Source organism: Citrus sinensis, chromosome 9 (genome assembly GCF_022201045.2).
Source record: "Citrus sinensis cultivar Valencia sweet orange chromosome 9, DVS_A1.0, whole genome shotgun sequence".
Lineage (NCBI taxonomy): Eukaryota > Viridiplantae > Streptophyta > Magnoliopsida > Sapindales > Rutaceae > Citrus > Citrus sinensis.
In genome coordinates, this window is record NC_068564.1 from 26,403,942 (window position 1) to 26,418,822 (window position 14,881).

At 38.8% G+C, this 14,881-nt stretch overlaps 3 protein-coding genes across 3 annotated transcripts; 1 reads left to right on the forward strand and 2 right to left on the reverse strand.

Moving 5' to 3' along the window:
- Positions 1-5,330: 5,330 nt before the first annotated feature.
- Positions 5,331-5,912, reverse strand: LOC102620253 (aspartic proteinase nepenthesin-1-like). Its single transcript, XM_015525852.1, has one exon. It carries the CDS (start codon positions 5,910-5,912, stop codon positions 5,331-5,333), a length of 582 nt encoding a protein of 193 aa, XP_015381338.1.
- Positions 5,913-9,500: 3,588 nt separating this feature from the next.
- LOC127899955 (uncharacterized) lies at positions 9,501-10,019 on the forward strand. The gene has a single exon (XM_052434121.1). The coding sequence runs from the start codon at positions 9,501-9,503 to the stop codon at positions 10,017-10,019; it is 519 nt and encodes a 172-aa protein (XP_052290081.1).
- Positions 10,020-10,227: 208 nt separating this feature from the next.
- Positions 10,228-13,249, reverse strand: LOC107175581 (uncharacterized). The gene is made up of 9 exons (XM_052434122.1): positions 13,115-13,249; positions 12,402-12,554; positions 12,209-12,313; positions 11,922-12,125; positions 11,665-11,835; positions 11,148-11,579; positions 10,963-11,058; positions 10,744-10,872; positions 10,228-10,626 (listed from the first exon to the last, which is right to left on the reverse strand). Exons 1-9 carry the CDS (start codon positions 13,154-13,156, stop codon positions 10,228-10,230), a joined length of 1,731 nt encoding a protein of 576 aa, XP_052290082.1. The 5' UTR covers positions 13,157-13,249.
- Between the last annotated feature and the right edge of the window lie 1,632 nt (positions 13,250-14,881).

Below are 14,881 nucleotides of genomic sequence, written 5' to 3' on the forward strand. Positions count from 1 at the left end.
CACACTTCCATCTTCCACTACTTCTCGAACGAAGTGATACTGAACTCCTATGTGCTTTGTCCTGGAATGAAAGGCTAGATTCCTTGCAATGTGCAAGGCACTCTGACTGTCACAAAACACAGGAATTTTCTGTTGTTTGTGCCCGAGCTCCTCCAATAATCTTTGTATCCAAATAGCTTCCTTGCAAGCTTGTGTAGCTGCCATGTATTCTGCTTCTGTTGTAGATAATGCCACAACGGTCTGCAGTTTCGAAACCCAGTTTACAGCTGCTCCCGCAATTGCAAACACATAACCAGTAGTGGATTTCCTTTTATCAAGGTCTCCTGCAAAGTCTGAATCCACATAGCCCCTGACAGTAAACTCTGATCCTCCATAACATAATGCAACATCTGAGGTTCCTCTGATGTATCTCAGAATCATCTTCACAGCTATCCAATGCTCTCCGCCAGGATTCGCCATGTATCGACTGACTGCTCCCACTGCTTGTGCAATGTCCGGTCTTGTACATATCATAGCGAACATTAAACTTCCCACTGCTGATGCATACGGTACTTGAGACATCTCTTTCCTCTCTGTTTCATTGCTAGGACACATACTTGAGGATAATTTGAAATTAACAGGAAGTGGGGTAGAAATTGACTTACAATCTTGCATGTTGAAGCGCCGCAAGATTTTCTTCAAGTAATTCTTCTTTGAAAGCCAAATCTTCCTGTTATTTCTGTCTCGGTGAATTTGCATCCCTAGAATCTTGTTTGCTGGTCCCAAGTCCTTCATTTCAAACTCCCTAGCCAACTGTGCCTTCAATTCTTGGATTCGATCTTTGTTGGGACCTGCTACCAACATGTCATCCACATACAACAGCAAAATGATGAAATCATTATCTTCAAACCTCTTGTAATATGCATAATGGTCTGAACTGAGTCTGTTGTATCCAAGGCTCATGATGAAGGAATCAAATCTCTTATACCAACACCTCGGCGCCTGTTTGAGACCGTATAGAGATTTGTTCAACTTGCAAACCAAGTTCTCCTTTCCTGTTTCTGCAAAACCTTCTGGTTGGAGCATATATATTTCTTCTTCAAGTTCTCCATGAAGAAATGCAGTTTTCACATCTAACTGCTCTAGATGTAGGTCAAATGTAGCACACATTGCCAAGACTATTCTGACTGTTGTGAGTCGAACCACGGGCGAAAATATCTCGTTGAAGTCAATGCCTTCTTTCTGAGCATATCCTTTCACCACCAATCTTGCACAATACCGCTCCACTTGGTTATTGCCATCACGCTTGATCTTGTAGACCCATTTGTTTCCAATGGCTTTTCTTCCATGTGGTAGTGGTACAAGTTCCCATGTCTTGTTCTTGTGTAGAGCTTCAATTTCTTCCTGCATTGCTGTCATCCACAAAGCAACATCTAAGCTGTTTAAAGCTTCATGGAAAGTTGAAGGCTCTCCATCCTTTGTTAGAAGACAGTATGCAACGTTGATCTCTGTGACATACTCCGAGTGCCACGCCGGCGGTCGTCTCTCACGAGTTGACCGACGAACTTCTGGAGCCTCGGACTCGACTGGTTCTGCTTCAGAAGAATCTGAATCTTCTGGATTATTTTCTACATATACCGGCACAATCTCTGACTTTTCTTTTACAGTGCCATCATTTCCATCTTTCATTTGCAGTTGATCTTCTACAAAAATAACATCTCTGCTGATGACGATCTTGTGGGCAGTGGGGTCCCACAGACGATACCCCTTTACTCCATCAGCATACCCCAATAAGATACATCTTCTAGATTTTAGATCCAACTTTGTTCTTTCTTGGGCATTGTACATCACGTACACAGGACATCCAAATGCATGTAGGTAGGAATAATCAACTGGCTTTCCAGTCCACATCTCCATTGCCGTCTTCAACCCAATCGATGTAGATGGTGATCGATTTACTATATAACAGGCAGTTTTGGCTGGTTCTGCCCAGAATGAATTGGGTAGACCAGCAGTCCTCAACATAGCTCTTATTCTTTCTGTAAGAGTTCTGTTCATCCGCTCTGCCACTCCGTTTTGTTGAGGAGTGTATGCCACCGTGAACTGCCTCTGAATACCTTCTTGCTTACAGAAAGTAAGAAACTCGTCGCCTGTATACTCTCCACCATTATCCGTCCTCAAGCACTTGATCCTTTTACCAGATTCAAGTTCCACCCGTGCTTTGTATTCTTTAAACATAGAAAATACATCTGACTTTTTCTTAATTGAATACACCCAACATCTTCTAGAATAATCATCAATGAAAGTCACTATGTACTTTGCACCTCCCATGGATATATCCGGTGATTCCCAAACATCAGAATGAATCAAGTCTAGAATGCATTTACTTCTAGCAATAGATCTACTGAATTTTAATCTATGCTGCTTACTTATAACACAATGCTCACAAAATGGTAAACTTACTGATTTGAGCCCCAGAAGCAATTTTCGCTCAGAGAGAATCTTCAAGCCTTGTTCTGACATGTGGCCAAGTTTGAGATGCCACATCATCGTTGATTCTTCTCCATTTGACGCGACACACGCATTAGCCTCCTGTAGTGTTTCTCCTTTAAGCATGAATAGATTAGCACCGATCTTCTCTGCCTTCATCAATAGAAGCACGCCTTTAACGATCTTCATAATTCCATTCTCCACATGAGTTTTGCACCCATGATTGTCTATTTGTCCCAAAGACAATAGATTTTTCTTCAGGCCGTTGACATGTCGTACCTCTCCAATTGTGCGAATTGTACCATCAAACATTTTTATTTTGATAGTACCAATACCAGCGATCTCCAAGGCATGATCGTTACCCATATATACAGATCCTCCTGAGATAGGTTCATATGTGTGGAACCATTCTCTCCTAGAGGTCATGTGCCAGGTAGCTCCTGAGTCTATAAGCCAGACATCAGAAAGTCATTTTCTGCCTTCTGAAACAGTTGTTGCCTCACTGTAGAGTATTTCGCCATCATCCGAGGTACTTGCTACACACCCCTGAGCATTTGATGACTCAGGTTCTTTGCCCTCTCTTCTCTTCTGGTTACTCCAACACTCTTTCTTGACGTGCCCTTTCTTGCCATAGTTGTAGCATTTAACATTCTTTTTACTTCTAGATTTTGATCTACCATGATTTTGACTCCCACTGGGGCCACGTTCTGTTGATCTGCCTCTCGTCACCGATAGCGCTTCTGCTTGCTGCGAACTTGCTTGTCTATTTTCCTTATTTTTTCGTCTGCTCTCCTCATTTAATACGGAGGCTGCAACATTGTTGAAAACTAGACTCTCCACTGGATTGTTGTTCGTCAGGTTGATGATGAGTTGATCATACGAATCTGGTAGACTTTGAAGTAGAAGCTCTGCACGTTCATTCTCCTCTATATTATGACCCAACGTTGTAAGTTGTGAAAATAGAGTCTTCAAGGTGTTGATGTGGTCGGTCACCATTGTAGATTCCACCATTCGAAGAGTATAGAGTTTCCTCTTCAAGAAGATTTTGTTGTGTAGTGACTTGGCCTCATACAATTTTGTGAGAGTATCCCATATTTCCTTCGCCGTATTTTTCTCTGCCATACTGGATAATATTCCATCCGCAAGTGCCAAGTGTAGATCAGAAATGGCGTTGCCGTCTACCTCGTTCCACTTATCATCAGTTATCTCCATAGGCCTTTCTCCAATTGCTGCCAAACAATTATTTTTCCTCAATACAGCTTTCATCTTCATTTTCCATAACGAAAAATTATTTCCGTTAAACTTCTCAATTTCATACTTTGCCGCCATTTTGTTGATAAATACTGCACACAAGCTAGTATACCACCTTCAATAGTTGTGAGTATGTGTGAGAATGCACACCAGGAAAGTTTCCAGGAAAGACTGGAGGGGTCACAATGGTCCCACTTAAAACCCAGACTCCTTAAGCTCTTATCGCCTTTGTGACAGAACTTTCCTAGACATGTACAAAACCACAGTTGCTTTACTCACACCACTATTCCCTGCTTTGCACCGCCAAATTCTTGGATCGCTTCCATCGTTTTATGTGAATAGTACCGTATACGTGAACAGTACCGTCTATGTGATCAAAACCGTATACGTGAACAGTACCGTATACGTGAATAGTATCATATACGTGTACAGTGTCGTATACGTGAATGGTACCCCTTACGTGAACAGTTCCTGACTCCAAAAAAATACAACCAATAGCTTTGATACCACTGTTAGAAAATTGGTGGGTGCAGCAGGACCGCAACTAAAATAAAATTGGAAATAAAATAAAGAACAAGCACAATAGAGGACACCGAAAATTACGTGGTTCGGCTTTTAGCCTACATCCACGGGCGAAGATAGAAGGAAATATTTTACTAGTGAAATAAGGATTACAAGTATTGTAAGATTTTAGCTCACTACCCAAAACCCCAATACACCTAATCTCTCACTCACTAGACACGCAAGAGTTTATTAAACTCTTGAAAACTCTCAACACTCAAAGAAAGAAAGATTTCTCTCGATGGAATTGAATACAAAATGAAATGAGGAGCTCTGCCTTTTATAGCCAAAAAATGGCTATTAAATTATTATTTTTACCACCGTCTTCATTCTTCTTTTTTCTTCATTCCAAATTTGCTGCTGCCAAATTCTTCAACATTTTCTTTGGCCGGCTGTCAAAGCCAACTTTGCTTATTCAAGGGTTCTAGATGCAGTAGCTTCTAAATGCAGCCAAATTTGACATTTACACCTAAACATACTTTGAACATGTATTTTAATTGAGAAACTAATTTTATAAATTTTAGAAATAAACTAACTAAAAATAAAAAGACTTTGAAAAGTATAGAAAACAATTTTTCTATCACTCTATTGTACGTGAATTGTTGTGTGATGAATACAATATATATATATATATATATATATATAATGTTAAGGCATGATTCATATGACGACATTTGTATATTTGTGCACGAAATTTTTTTTTTTTTAGAAATTTATATTTGTGCAAGATTGAAGCCAATCTTGTGTAGACTCTCTGAAGGCTAGAATGTAGGGTCTTGTCTGATTTGAGAAGTATTTGTGTAGGATCGAGGCCCATACCGCAGAGCTTACTAATAGGATACGCTGCTCCGAATCTAGCATGCTTAATTGGGGAATTATTAAGTAAAACTTCCATTATTTGATGAAAGAAAGAAGGAAAAGATTTTGATCAATGTAAATAATAATAATGATAATAATAATAATTTATTTACCATCCAATTCGCCTTACAATGATGATCAAGACATCACACCACCGAAGAAGAAAACATGATGAGATGAATTCATGAATTTCACAAGAAGTGATCATTTGCACAATTTTCAGGCACAAATTGAATTGTGCCCGTATTAAGATCATAAACAAATCTTGTGTCTTGTTGCTGCCATGCTCCCACTACACTGTTTCTGTCAGAAAATGATATTGCCACACAAAAGTACCCTTCATTTTGGAAAATAAAATACATATAAGTGGGTTCAACTTTAAAATCTGCTCTATCAAAATGAAAGGTCATCGATGCATATGCACGAAATCTCGAGTCATATCTGTAACAATACTCCCAATCCTCATATGCGTTATGCATTCTTTGGCGGCCAAATGACGTAAAATGTTCATCAAAATGTCTCATAACAACCTCATAAGGACCCCTTTGGATGAAAGTGGCTATAGCCCCAGTGTCAATCATACAACCCCCGGTTCCATTTCTGCGAAGAGCAAAAGTTCCAGGTGCAAATCCAATGCGATGGTCAGCAACACTAATGTCTTGTAAACTTAGGTAGTAATGGCTCGATCTATCGACAAACATTCGAATTGTTTTCATATCCTTCCTCTGAATATTTGCATCTTTGCCAAACCTCAGGATGCTTGTAGCCTCCATTTCGCGATAAGCATACACCAAACAATAGGAGAAAAGGCCTTGAGCCGTGCTCTTCAATTGGCCTAGTAATGAAAAAGGTGACACGCTGAACCCCAAGATGCCGGCAATGTTACCGTCGAAAGAAAAATCTCGATTGTCATTTGAGCAGCCAAAGATCACACCAGGGACACAAACGAGCTTGTTTTTTAGAGGAAATGTGAAGGTCTCAGTAGAGACAAGACCAGAAGCTGAGGCTCCACCAGCGTAATTTATTCGGTGGACACACTGTCCATTTTCACATCGAAATGGCGGTCTACAACAAATGAGATCATCGCAAGGGATCCTTTTGTAAGTAGAGGAAGCATTTGGATTGAATATTGGAGCTGATTGGTTAAAGCAATTTACACAAGGCAGGCATTGAGTCCAAATGAGGTAGCTGCCGGTGTCGAAAAGCAAAAACTCTGATTTGCTTGGTGTTCCGAAGAGTACATCCACAGTGTAGAAGTAGTTCTTTTCATGCACTCGAAGATAGAGGATTTAAAAATGCATCTGGCTTGGACATCGATGTTAAATAGTTAGCCCTTGCTTTGGAGATTTCAAATATTTTGTGAATTCTTTCAAATTGGGTGAGGTTTCCAGGATACAAAGGCGATTCTGGGGAAAATAGGGGTATGAGTTTAAGGCTAAATCCTGTGGCTTTTGAAGATGGGGAATGGAGTAACATAAGCATTGTGACATAAGAAATGTGCCAAGCTACTGAAAAAGCTTGAAGATGAGCCATTTTCTTGAAGATAGTATGATAGGTATGAGCAAGGTTGATTAGCACTACCAATCTTTAAGTACTATCTAAAGAATCCAATGAGCTGAGATGTGAGTAAAGGTAGTCCAAAGTCTGCATTAATTTTTGCATTAATAATATAATCAAATATGCTTGTTTTGGAGAAGCACTTTAATATCTTACATTATTATCTAACGTATGGTGCATTTATTATATATGAATAACAACACTCTTATAAAAACATTGGGAAATTTGCAAAAATAGCCATAAATATTTTATTATTTTCCTAACTAACCCTCTCAACTTTTTTCTATCAACATTAGCCAAACACAAGCCTTTCTCCCCAAATTACCCTTCTTTACAGACCAAAAGCAACAATCTTTCTCCCATATCGTCAAACCAAACGCAGCTTAATCATCACCCAACATCGACGGCAAAAGACAACAGTAAAGGTGAAATCCGATCATAATCTATTCGAATCCAACACTAATCGGCATCACTTAGTGGTATGAGTTATTTTCTGAACTTGCTTAACTGAGTCGTGGGTGAATCTGGCGACAGGCTGCCTGTCGCACCAAAAATTTCTGGCGACAGGCACCTGTCGCACCAAGCTTCGGGCGACAGGCTACCTGTCGCACCAAGCCTTAGAGATTCATTAAAACTGTATTAATTTGATCCGGATCCAATTAATTTTTTTTTTTATAATTTCAGGCTTAATGGATTCAGTTGTACTTGAATTGTGTTACGATGGTTGGTGGGAGACATTAGAGGATGGCCGTATGGAGTATGTGAATGGTAAAAATCGAGCTTTTTTGGTTGGGAAAAATTGTCTGTTTGATCAGTTATTGGCAAGAGTATACGAGGTGTTACAAATAAACCCTAATGAATATAGTATTACAATGAAGACAACTTTGAGGTCTAGTAACACATTATATTGTATATGTGCACTGCCCATGGATATATTTGATGATGAAATGGTGAGGGTTGTGTTGCATATGGCATCCGACGTAGCCAATTTTGGATGCATTCCTATATTCGTGACCACATCACCTCGAGTTCCGAGCGAAGGTATTGAGCCACATGTCGATACAGAAACTTCGTTTAGAGCAAATATGTCTGGCCCCGATAATGATGAAGAGGTGTTGCCAAGGACAATATCGCTGCAGCAATATTACTCTCCAATCCACGACAATTATGACAACATTGATGATAACGGCGTTACGTTAGAGGATGTTGGAGCAACGGTATTTCCAATAACGATGTCGTTGGAGCAACGGTATTCTCCGTATCACAACAATGATTTTCGGGACAATGATGATTTTCATCATGAGACAGAGGGGGATAATGTTTGTGCAGAACCTTCTAATAATACGAGGGGCACTCATTTCAATAATGATGGTGATGATGGAGGAGCTGGTCCTTCGAATGTTCCGTCGTTTCAGCACGACGATGAGTGTGAAGACAATACTCCTGTGAATAACAGAGGCAATAGACCTAGTCCTTCTATGGTTCGATCGAGAAGGCGAATTGACCCCCTTACAAGTCTTGCTCCAACTTTGCCTTCGAACATGGTTGCTCCAAGCTTTGTTAGCAGTTGTGATTCAGATGATATCAGTGTGGGTAAGCTATTTGCTGAGAAGAATGAGTTTATATTACAACTACGCAAGGTTGCCTTTAGAGATAAGTTTGATTTCAAGATTGCACGGTCTACTACGACACGTTTCGAGGCTCACTGTTGTTTAGAATCATGTAAATGGCGTATTCGAGCAACTAGATGTTCGAACGAGCTAAATGTTCCTTGGGTGGTGAAGAGAATTGACAATGTACACACTTGTCATAATGAGGTATTGGTTGATGGACGTCATCAAGTAAGGAGCCGGGTTGTCGGTCATATTATCGCAGAAAAATATATTCAAGACAAGAGGATTTATACTCCGAATGACATAAGAGCAGATATGCAACAGGAACACGGTGTTCAGTTAACATACCAGCAGGCATATCGGGCAAGAGAAGTTGGTCTTGAAATAGTTCGAGGCAACCCTGCAGAGTCATACAACTTGCTCCCTAAATACTCTCACGTACTAACTACAGCTAATGAGGGTACAGTCACTCACCTCGAGCAGGATGGAGATGGTAATTTCTTGTACTAATTTGTAGCACTCGGATCTTCCATCAAGGGTTTTATGCAGTACATTCGGCCTGTCATTGCTGTAGATGGTACTCATCTGAAGGGACTATATCGTGGAAGCATGTTCGTGGCAACATGTCTTGATGGTAACAATCAATTGTATCCGTTAGCGATTGGGATCATGGATTCAGAAAATAATGATGCTTGGGAATAGTTTATGATGAAATTACACGGAGTGATTGGCGATAGACCTGAGTTGGTAATTATCTCTAATCGATGCACTGCCATAAGGAGAGCCGTTCTTAAAGTATTTCACAATGCAAGTCATGGCGTTTGTTTTTACCACGTCAAAGGTAACATTAAGTCTCAGTTTAGAATGTCCAAAGCTCTTTGGGATCAATTTGAGCCTGCCTTTATTAATGCAGCAAAAGCATATGGCCACGAGGAATTTAAGAGACAACTTGAAGGGTTGTGGATGATCCACCCGGGTGCGGCTGATTACCTAGAAAATAATGTCGGTACGTGTAATTGGGCAAGGTCTCAGTTTGAAGGTATGAGGTACAGCATACTTACCACCAACATCACGGAGAGTGTTAATTCTTTCATGCAGGAACCTCAAAAATTTCCTGTTACTCATCTTGTTGATCACTTTAGAAAAACAATGCAGCAATGGTTTTATGATAGAAAAATTGTAGCTGAATCAATGACTACTCGGCTAACAACATGGGCGGATGAAATAGTCACTGAGAGGAGAACTTTAGCTGAAAGAATGATAGTTCGGCCGGTGTCTCCGCATCGATTTCAAGTGGTAGGCGGTGGGCTTAAGGAAGGTTTGGTTGACTTGCAAAAGAAAACTTGCTCCTGCAGAGTGTTCCAGCTTGATCAGCTTGTGTGTGCTCATGCAATTGCGGCGTGTTTAACACACCGGGTGGATTTTATTAACCTTTGCTCGGACTTTTACACTACAGAATCGTTGGCGATGGCTTATGCACAACCAGTAGAGCCAGTTGGTGATGTGGCTGATTGGGAAGTTCCAGATGAAGTTCAGGAGATGCAAGTATACCCACTAGTTGAGGCACCACCACCTGGCCGTCGTAAAGAGCTCAGAATACCCTCGACTGGCGAGGACGTTGACCGGCGGACTGTAAGATGCGGTCGGTGTCATGAACTAGGCCATAATCGTAAGAGATGTAAGAATCCCATTGCGTCGACTCGAAGTTAGTTGTATTTTGTGTGTTATGAGTTTGTTAAAACTATTATTGTTTTTGTGTTTCGTTGGTTAAAACTGTTACTGTTTTTTGTGTATTGTACACTTATATTTCATAAAACTTTATTTAAAGTTTAAAATGTGAGGCATTAAAATTATATAAACTTAAGTGCGCGAAGTAAAAAAAAAATTCAAATTTCAACATTTAAATTACTACATAGGTTTACAATATAATATCGTCATTAAATATATCAATCGCAATCTTCTTTCTAAAGTATTCGACATGACTAGCGTTAAACTCCAATCTAAGCCCGAGCATTAAATACATCGTAACCATCAATACAAAAACACCGCAATCGCCAGTTCCGGGCTCTTGTTGTGGCGCGCTCTTAACTGCGATAGCTTTCCACGGGTCTTCACTCCGCAACTCCGGTCGGATATTGTAGAAGCCAACATATTCCAACCATCGAGGGAATATAACTTCAAGTGGCTTGAATTTCAACTTGTACCTTTTGTCGTCGCGATTTGAGAGTAATGAGTCATAAATCCAGACTTTATTTTTCCGAAAGTCAACTCGTGCTAGTACCCAATGCGCGCCGTCCAAGTTAACAGGGATGAGTAACTGCATATAACAATTCAAAAACATGTTCGTTATGTATGAAATTAAAATACAACAAAGAAATAGCAACAACTTGAATATTTTCATTATATAGCATGTGAAATGTAATAAAACACATACCATATCGACATCCGTCATTGATTTAGACATTGTGTGCTGTCGCCCACAAAGATAACTATTCAAGCGGTCGTCGAATACCATTGAATCGACTGCACAATTCCCGTTATTCCATAACTGATTCAAGAACACCTAATACATAGATAACCAAGAAATGCATAAATTAATAAAACTTAAATTTTTATAATTTAATAAAATTTATAAGTTTTGTCGGCACGTTACCCAAAAAAATGTGTCAGTATGTGTGACACGTTGGAGTAAGGCATTTGGATACTGCCGTTGTTTCTCGCTAATCAAGCGGAGATACTCGTGAATATGCTGTAGAGAAACAGAAATATTACGAGTTTTTAAAAAAAAATTTATACACAAATCCACAACAGTATACACCACGAGGAAATTATAAATACCTCATCGCCTAGCCATCCCATCGAAGCTGTCCCCAAAATTATTTGAAAGAATGACAGCGGGTGCTGGACTCTCCGGCGGACTCTACTATCACCAGTGAACCATCGATCAAACTCAGCAAACAGACTAGAGTCCTCCAATCCTCTTAGTGGATTTACATCCACACTCGTACTCATGTCAATCGTATGCTCCATGACTTGGGGTCGAGGTAAAGGCCGGACGTTCTGTCCTCGCCTGACCGGAGGAATCATGTAAGGACTGTTATAAACATACGACGGTATGTACGCGCGGCCGAACTTACTAACGCCCGGAGGCACCTCTGTGAACACCTGCACGCTCTCCCCACTTACATCCCCGTAGAAACTATACAATGACGTGGGCGTAGACAAATTTTCATTGCCCACGTCAGTATACACTCCAACGTCATCCGGGGCCTATACATTCGCCAAAAAGAACATATTAAATAACTATCAAATTAAAAGTTAAACGAACATTATTATTAAATTTAAATTAGCTTACCGCATACGAGCGTGCAGTGGGAGAATCCTTATTTGGACGTTTAGAAAATGTGTCGATGAAGCCAACAACGGTTTCTTTAAAATCTTTTAATTCTGACTTTATTTCATACACGTTACGATCAATCTTATCCAGCCGTCGTCGTACGTAATCATTAAACTGCTTTGTCCTCGACTATTACAAAATAAAAAAATAAAACTTTAGAATAACAATAAAAAAATAATAATTTATAAAAAAAAATATCGTATATTATTTCTAACCTCAGAATCCCGTGCGTCATCAGAGTTGTCTGTTTGATGCTGGTGGTCATCAACAGCCACCTCATCCTCAAAGGTGTTATGCCCCACCTCATCCTCAAAAGTGTCATGACGCTGCTCTGGTATTGGGTTTGGTATGTCGTCATGATCGTCATGCTCGTCTGATTGCCTTGTAACCGACGGCATCGCGTTGATTGAGGGTTGGTGCTGTATAAAGTATCATTTAAAATTAGTAAATGAAAAGTCAAAAATTTCGATTAACAAATTTTTAGTGCTTAGAGTATACCGACCTTATGAACCCAGTCTGGAATGCTTGGCAAGTAATCCTTCACAGAGAGCCAATAATTTCTGCTACTCTCCTTTGAATTTGGCTCAAGAGTTTGTAAAACGTCCCCCTTCCATAAATTCAATTTAAAATTTTAAGTAAGTATACATAACTTAAATTTAGTAAAGTTGAAAAAATAAGTAATACATATTACTTACAAGACGAGATTCGTCGTTGAAGAACGAATAAACCTCCGCAAAGTTGATTCTCGAAGACGCCATGGGCTTCCATTGCAGAATGCGGGGAATCTTATTCTTCGTTTTGACGACCCATGTTGATGGCAACCCTCCGATTGCTTCGTAAATCCAAGCCTACAACAACCAAAGTGAAAAATCAAATAAAACAACTATCAAATATTTAATACTATAAAACTTATTAATAAACAAAAAAAATAGCACCTGAACCCCACACGTAAAGCCGTAAAGATTGTATTTTTCAATATTATGATCTGGATTTTTCAACCGAGTCTTCTTAAATTTCTCGTCTTTCTCGAACAGTGCATTGTCAAGACTCTCGTAAATCATTTCCCACGACAATAGACCCCATGGACTCTTTCGGAAGTACTCTATATCATCAACTTGGTCAAGCCAATCGAAATTAATTTGACAGTGATTTTTTCTTGCATTTAGTACTCTGTCCGCAAAATAAAACAGCGCAATCTTTAGTGCGTCCATATCGTCAATTTCCTCGAATTTCAACTCCTTAAATACTGCATCGAATTGCTTCACATTAATCTTACGATGCACACCACCAAAATACGTATTTCGTAGCCTCTGCTCCATTTCATCATTTTTTTGATTGGTATCAACACCAAATGAAAGTCCAGTAACCAAGCACCATTCGACAATTGACAAGCGAATCAAATGCTTACCAATTTGAAACCATAACTGATCCTCACAGCTATCTTCTTCATGGGCCACTTGCCGCAGTAGAAGATTGTGCAAAATTACCCCACTAAATGAAAAACTTCGACACTCCAAGAAATGCCCAAATATATCCTTTTTGAACATACGCAACTGCCGGTTTATTAATTTTTCCTCGATGGCTTTAACGACCGAAGATAACATACACATGCTCAAAATTCGACCAGGAAAGTGATCAGCATAACGAAAATACATCTTGCCTACTTCAATATCCGGTGATTCTGATTTCGCCATGTATCTGTAATATTTATAAAATTATTACATTACATTTACAAAAAAAAAAATTAACTCGTTACAAAAAAAAAATCTAATTTTTGGTGCGACAGGCGCGCCCGTCGCACCAAATTTGGTGCAACAGCGTGCCGCGAATGGGCGCGCGCGCGCGCCCTGCCCCCCTCCTTCCCCACCCGCAAAATTAAGCACAATCACTCCAAAATCGAAAACAATACTCCCAAACACCACCAACCACCACAAACATCATCACCACCACTATTAATCTCAAGCTATAACTATTATTATTCTAAAATCTCATTTTAAATTAATGAAAATAAGAAAAATGACTAACCTAGGTTTTGTTGAAGGTTGTAGATCGGATGCCGGTGAGAGATGGAGCCGCCACCGACGAGGGATGATGTCGCCGCCGATGATGGGAGTTGGATCGGTTTGGGAGAGATGAGTGAAAGGGAGTGTTGGGGAAGAGATGAGGGAGGGGTATTTTGGTCTCAAATGTTGTTTTATGGCTAATGTTGATAGAAATATTTTTGGGGGGTTAAGATGAAAAAAAGGAAAATTTTTTTGGTTATTACTGTAAATTTCCCAAAAACATTTCTATCAAATTTGACAACAGAAAATCTAACATTTGCTCGTAATAATTTTGTGGCCCCAGGGCCCAAACCCAAATGTTAGTGTGAATAAACATTTTGGCGCGGATAAATTTTGGATGCACCTCAGGGAACTGTTTAAAATTACTTTTTAGAGTTTCAAAAGTAATTTTAAAAATTAAAAAATTAATTTTGGTGTTTGGTAATTTTTTTATTTAAATTTACTTTTAACAAAATCACCCCATTTTAAAGTAGAAAAGTAGTAGCTTTTTAAAATCTGTTTTGAAAATCAATTTTATATTTAATATAATTTCATTTATATCCTCACATATATTATAAAAATTCATAATTATCCTATCCTTATTTAATTAGAAAATAGAATCATTAAATTTTTAAAAAAATTATTATTATTGTTAATTACATTGAGATAATAAAATAAAAAATTATTTAATTATCAATTATTGTATATACACAATATCAAATGTTATATACACATGTATATAAATGTGTAAATAAATTTTATTCTACATTAATCCATTTTAGTCATTTATATTTTTATAGCAGATCAACGGTATGATACTATTTTTAAAACTCACACTACTTTTAAAATTAAATTTTACTAAATGTTTAACTGATTCTCTTCACAATTGATTATTTTTATAGTACAACTAATATAGATTGTTTTAAAATCTACAACATCACGAAACTAACCCCAAAATTATTAAGAAAACTTTGTGGAAGTACTGCTAACCCCGTCAATTTATGTTATGAGCCAGCATCTTTCAACTGAGATGTTCATATAATTGTTGATCAACAATAATATAAAGACAAATTGTCTTTTCTTAGCTGTCATAAATTTGCAACTTCGATGAACACTTACTGTTTTAGCAAATT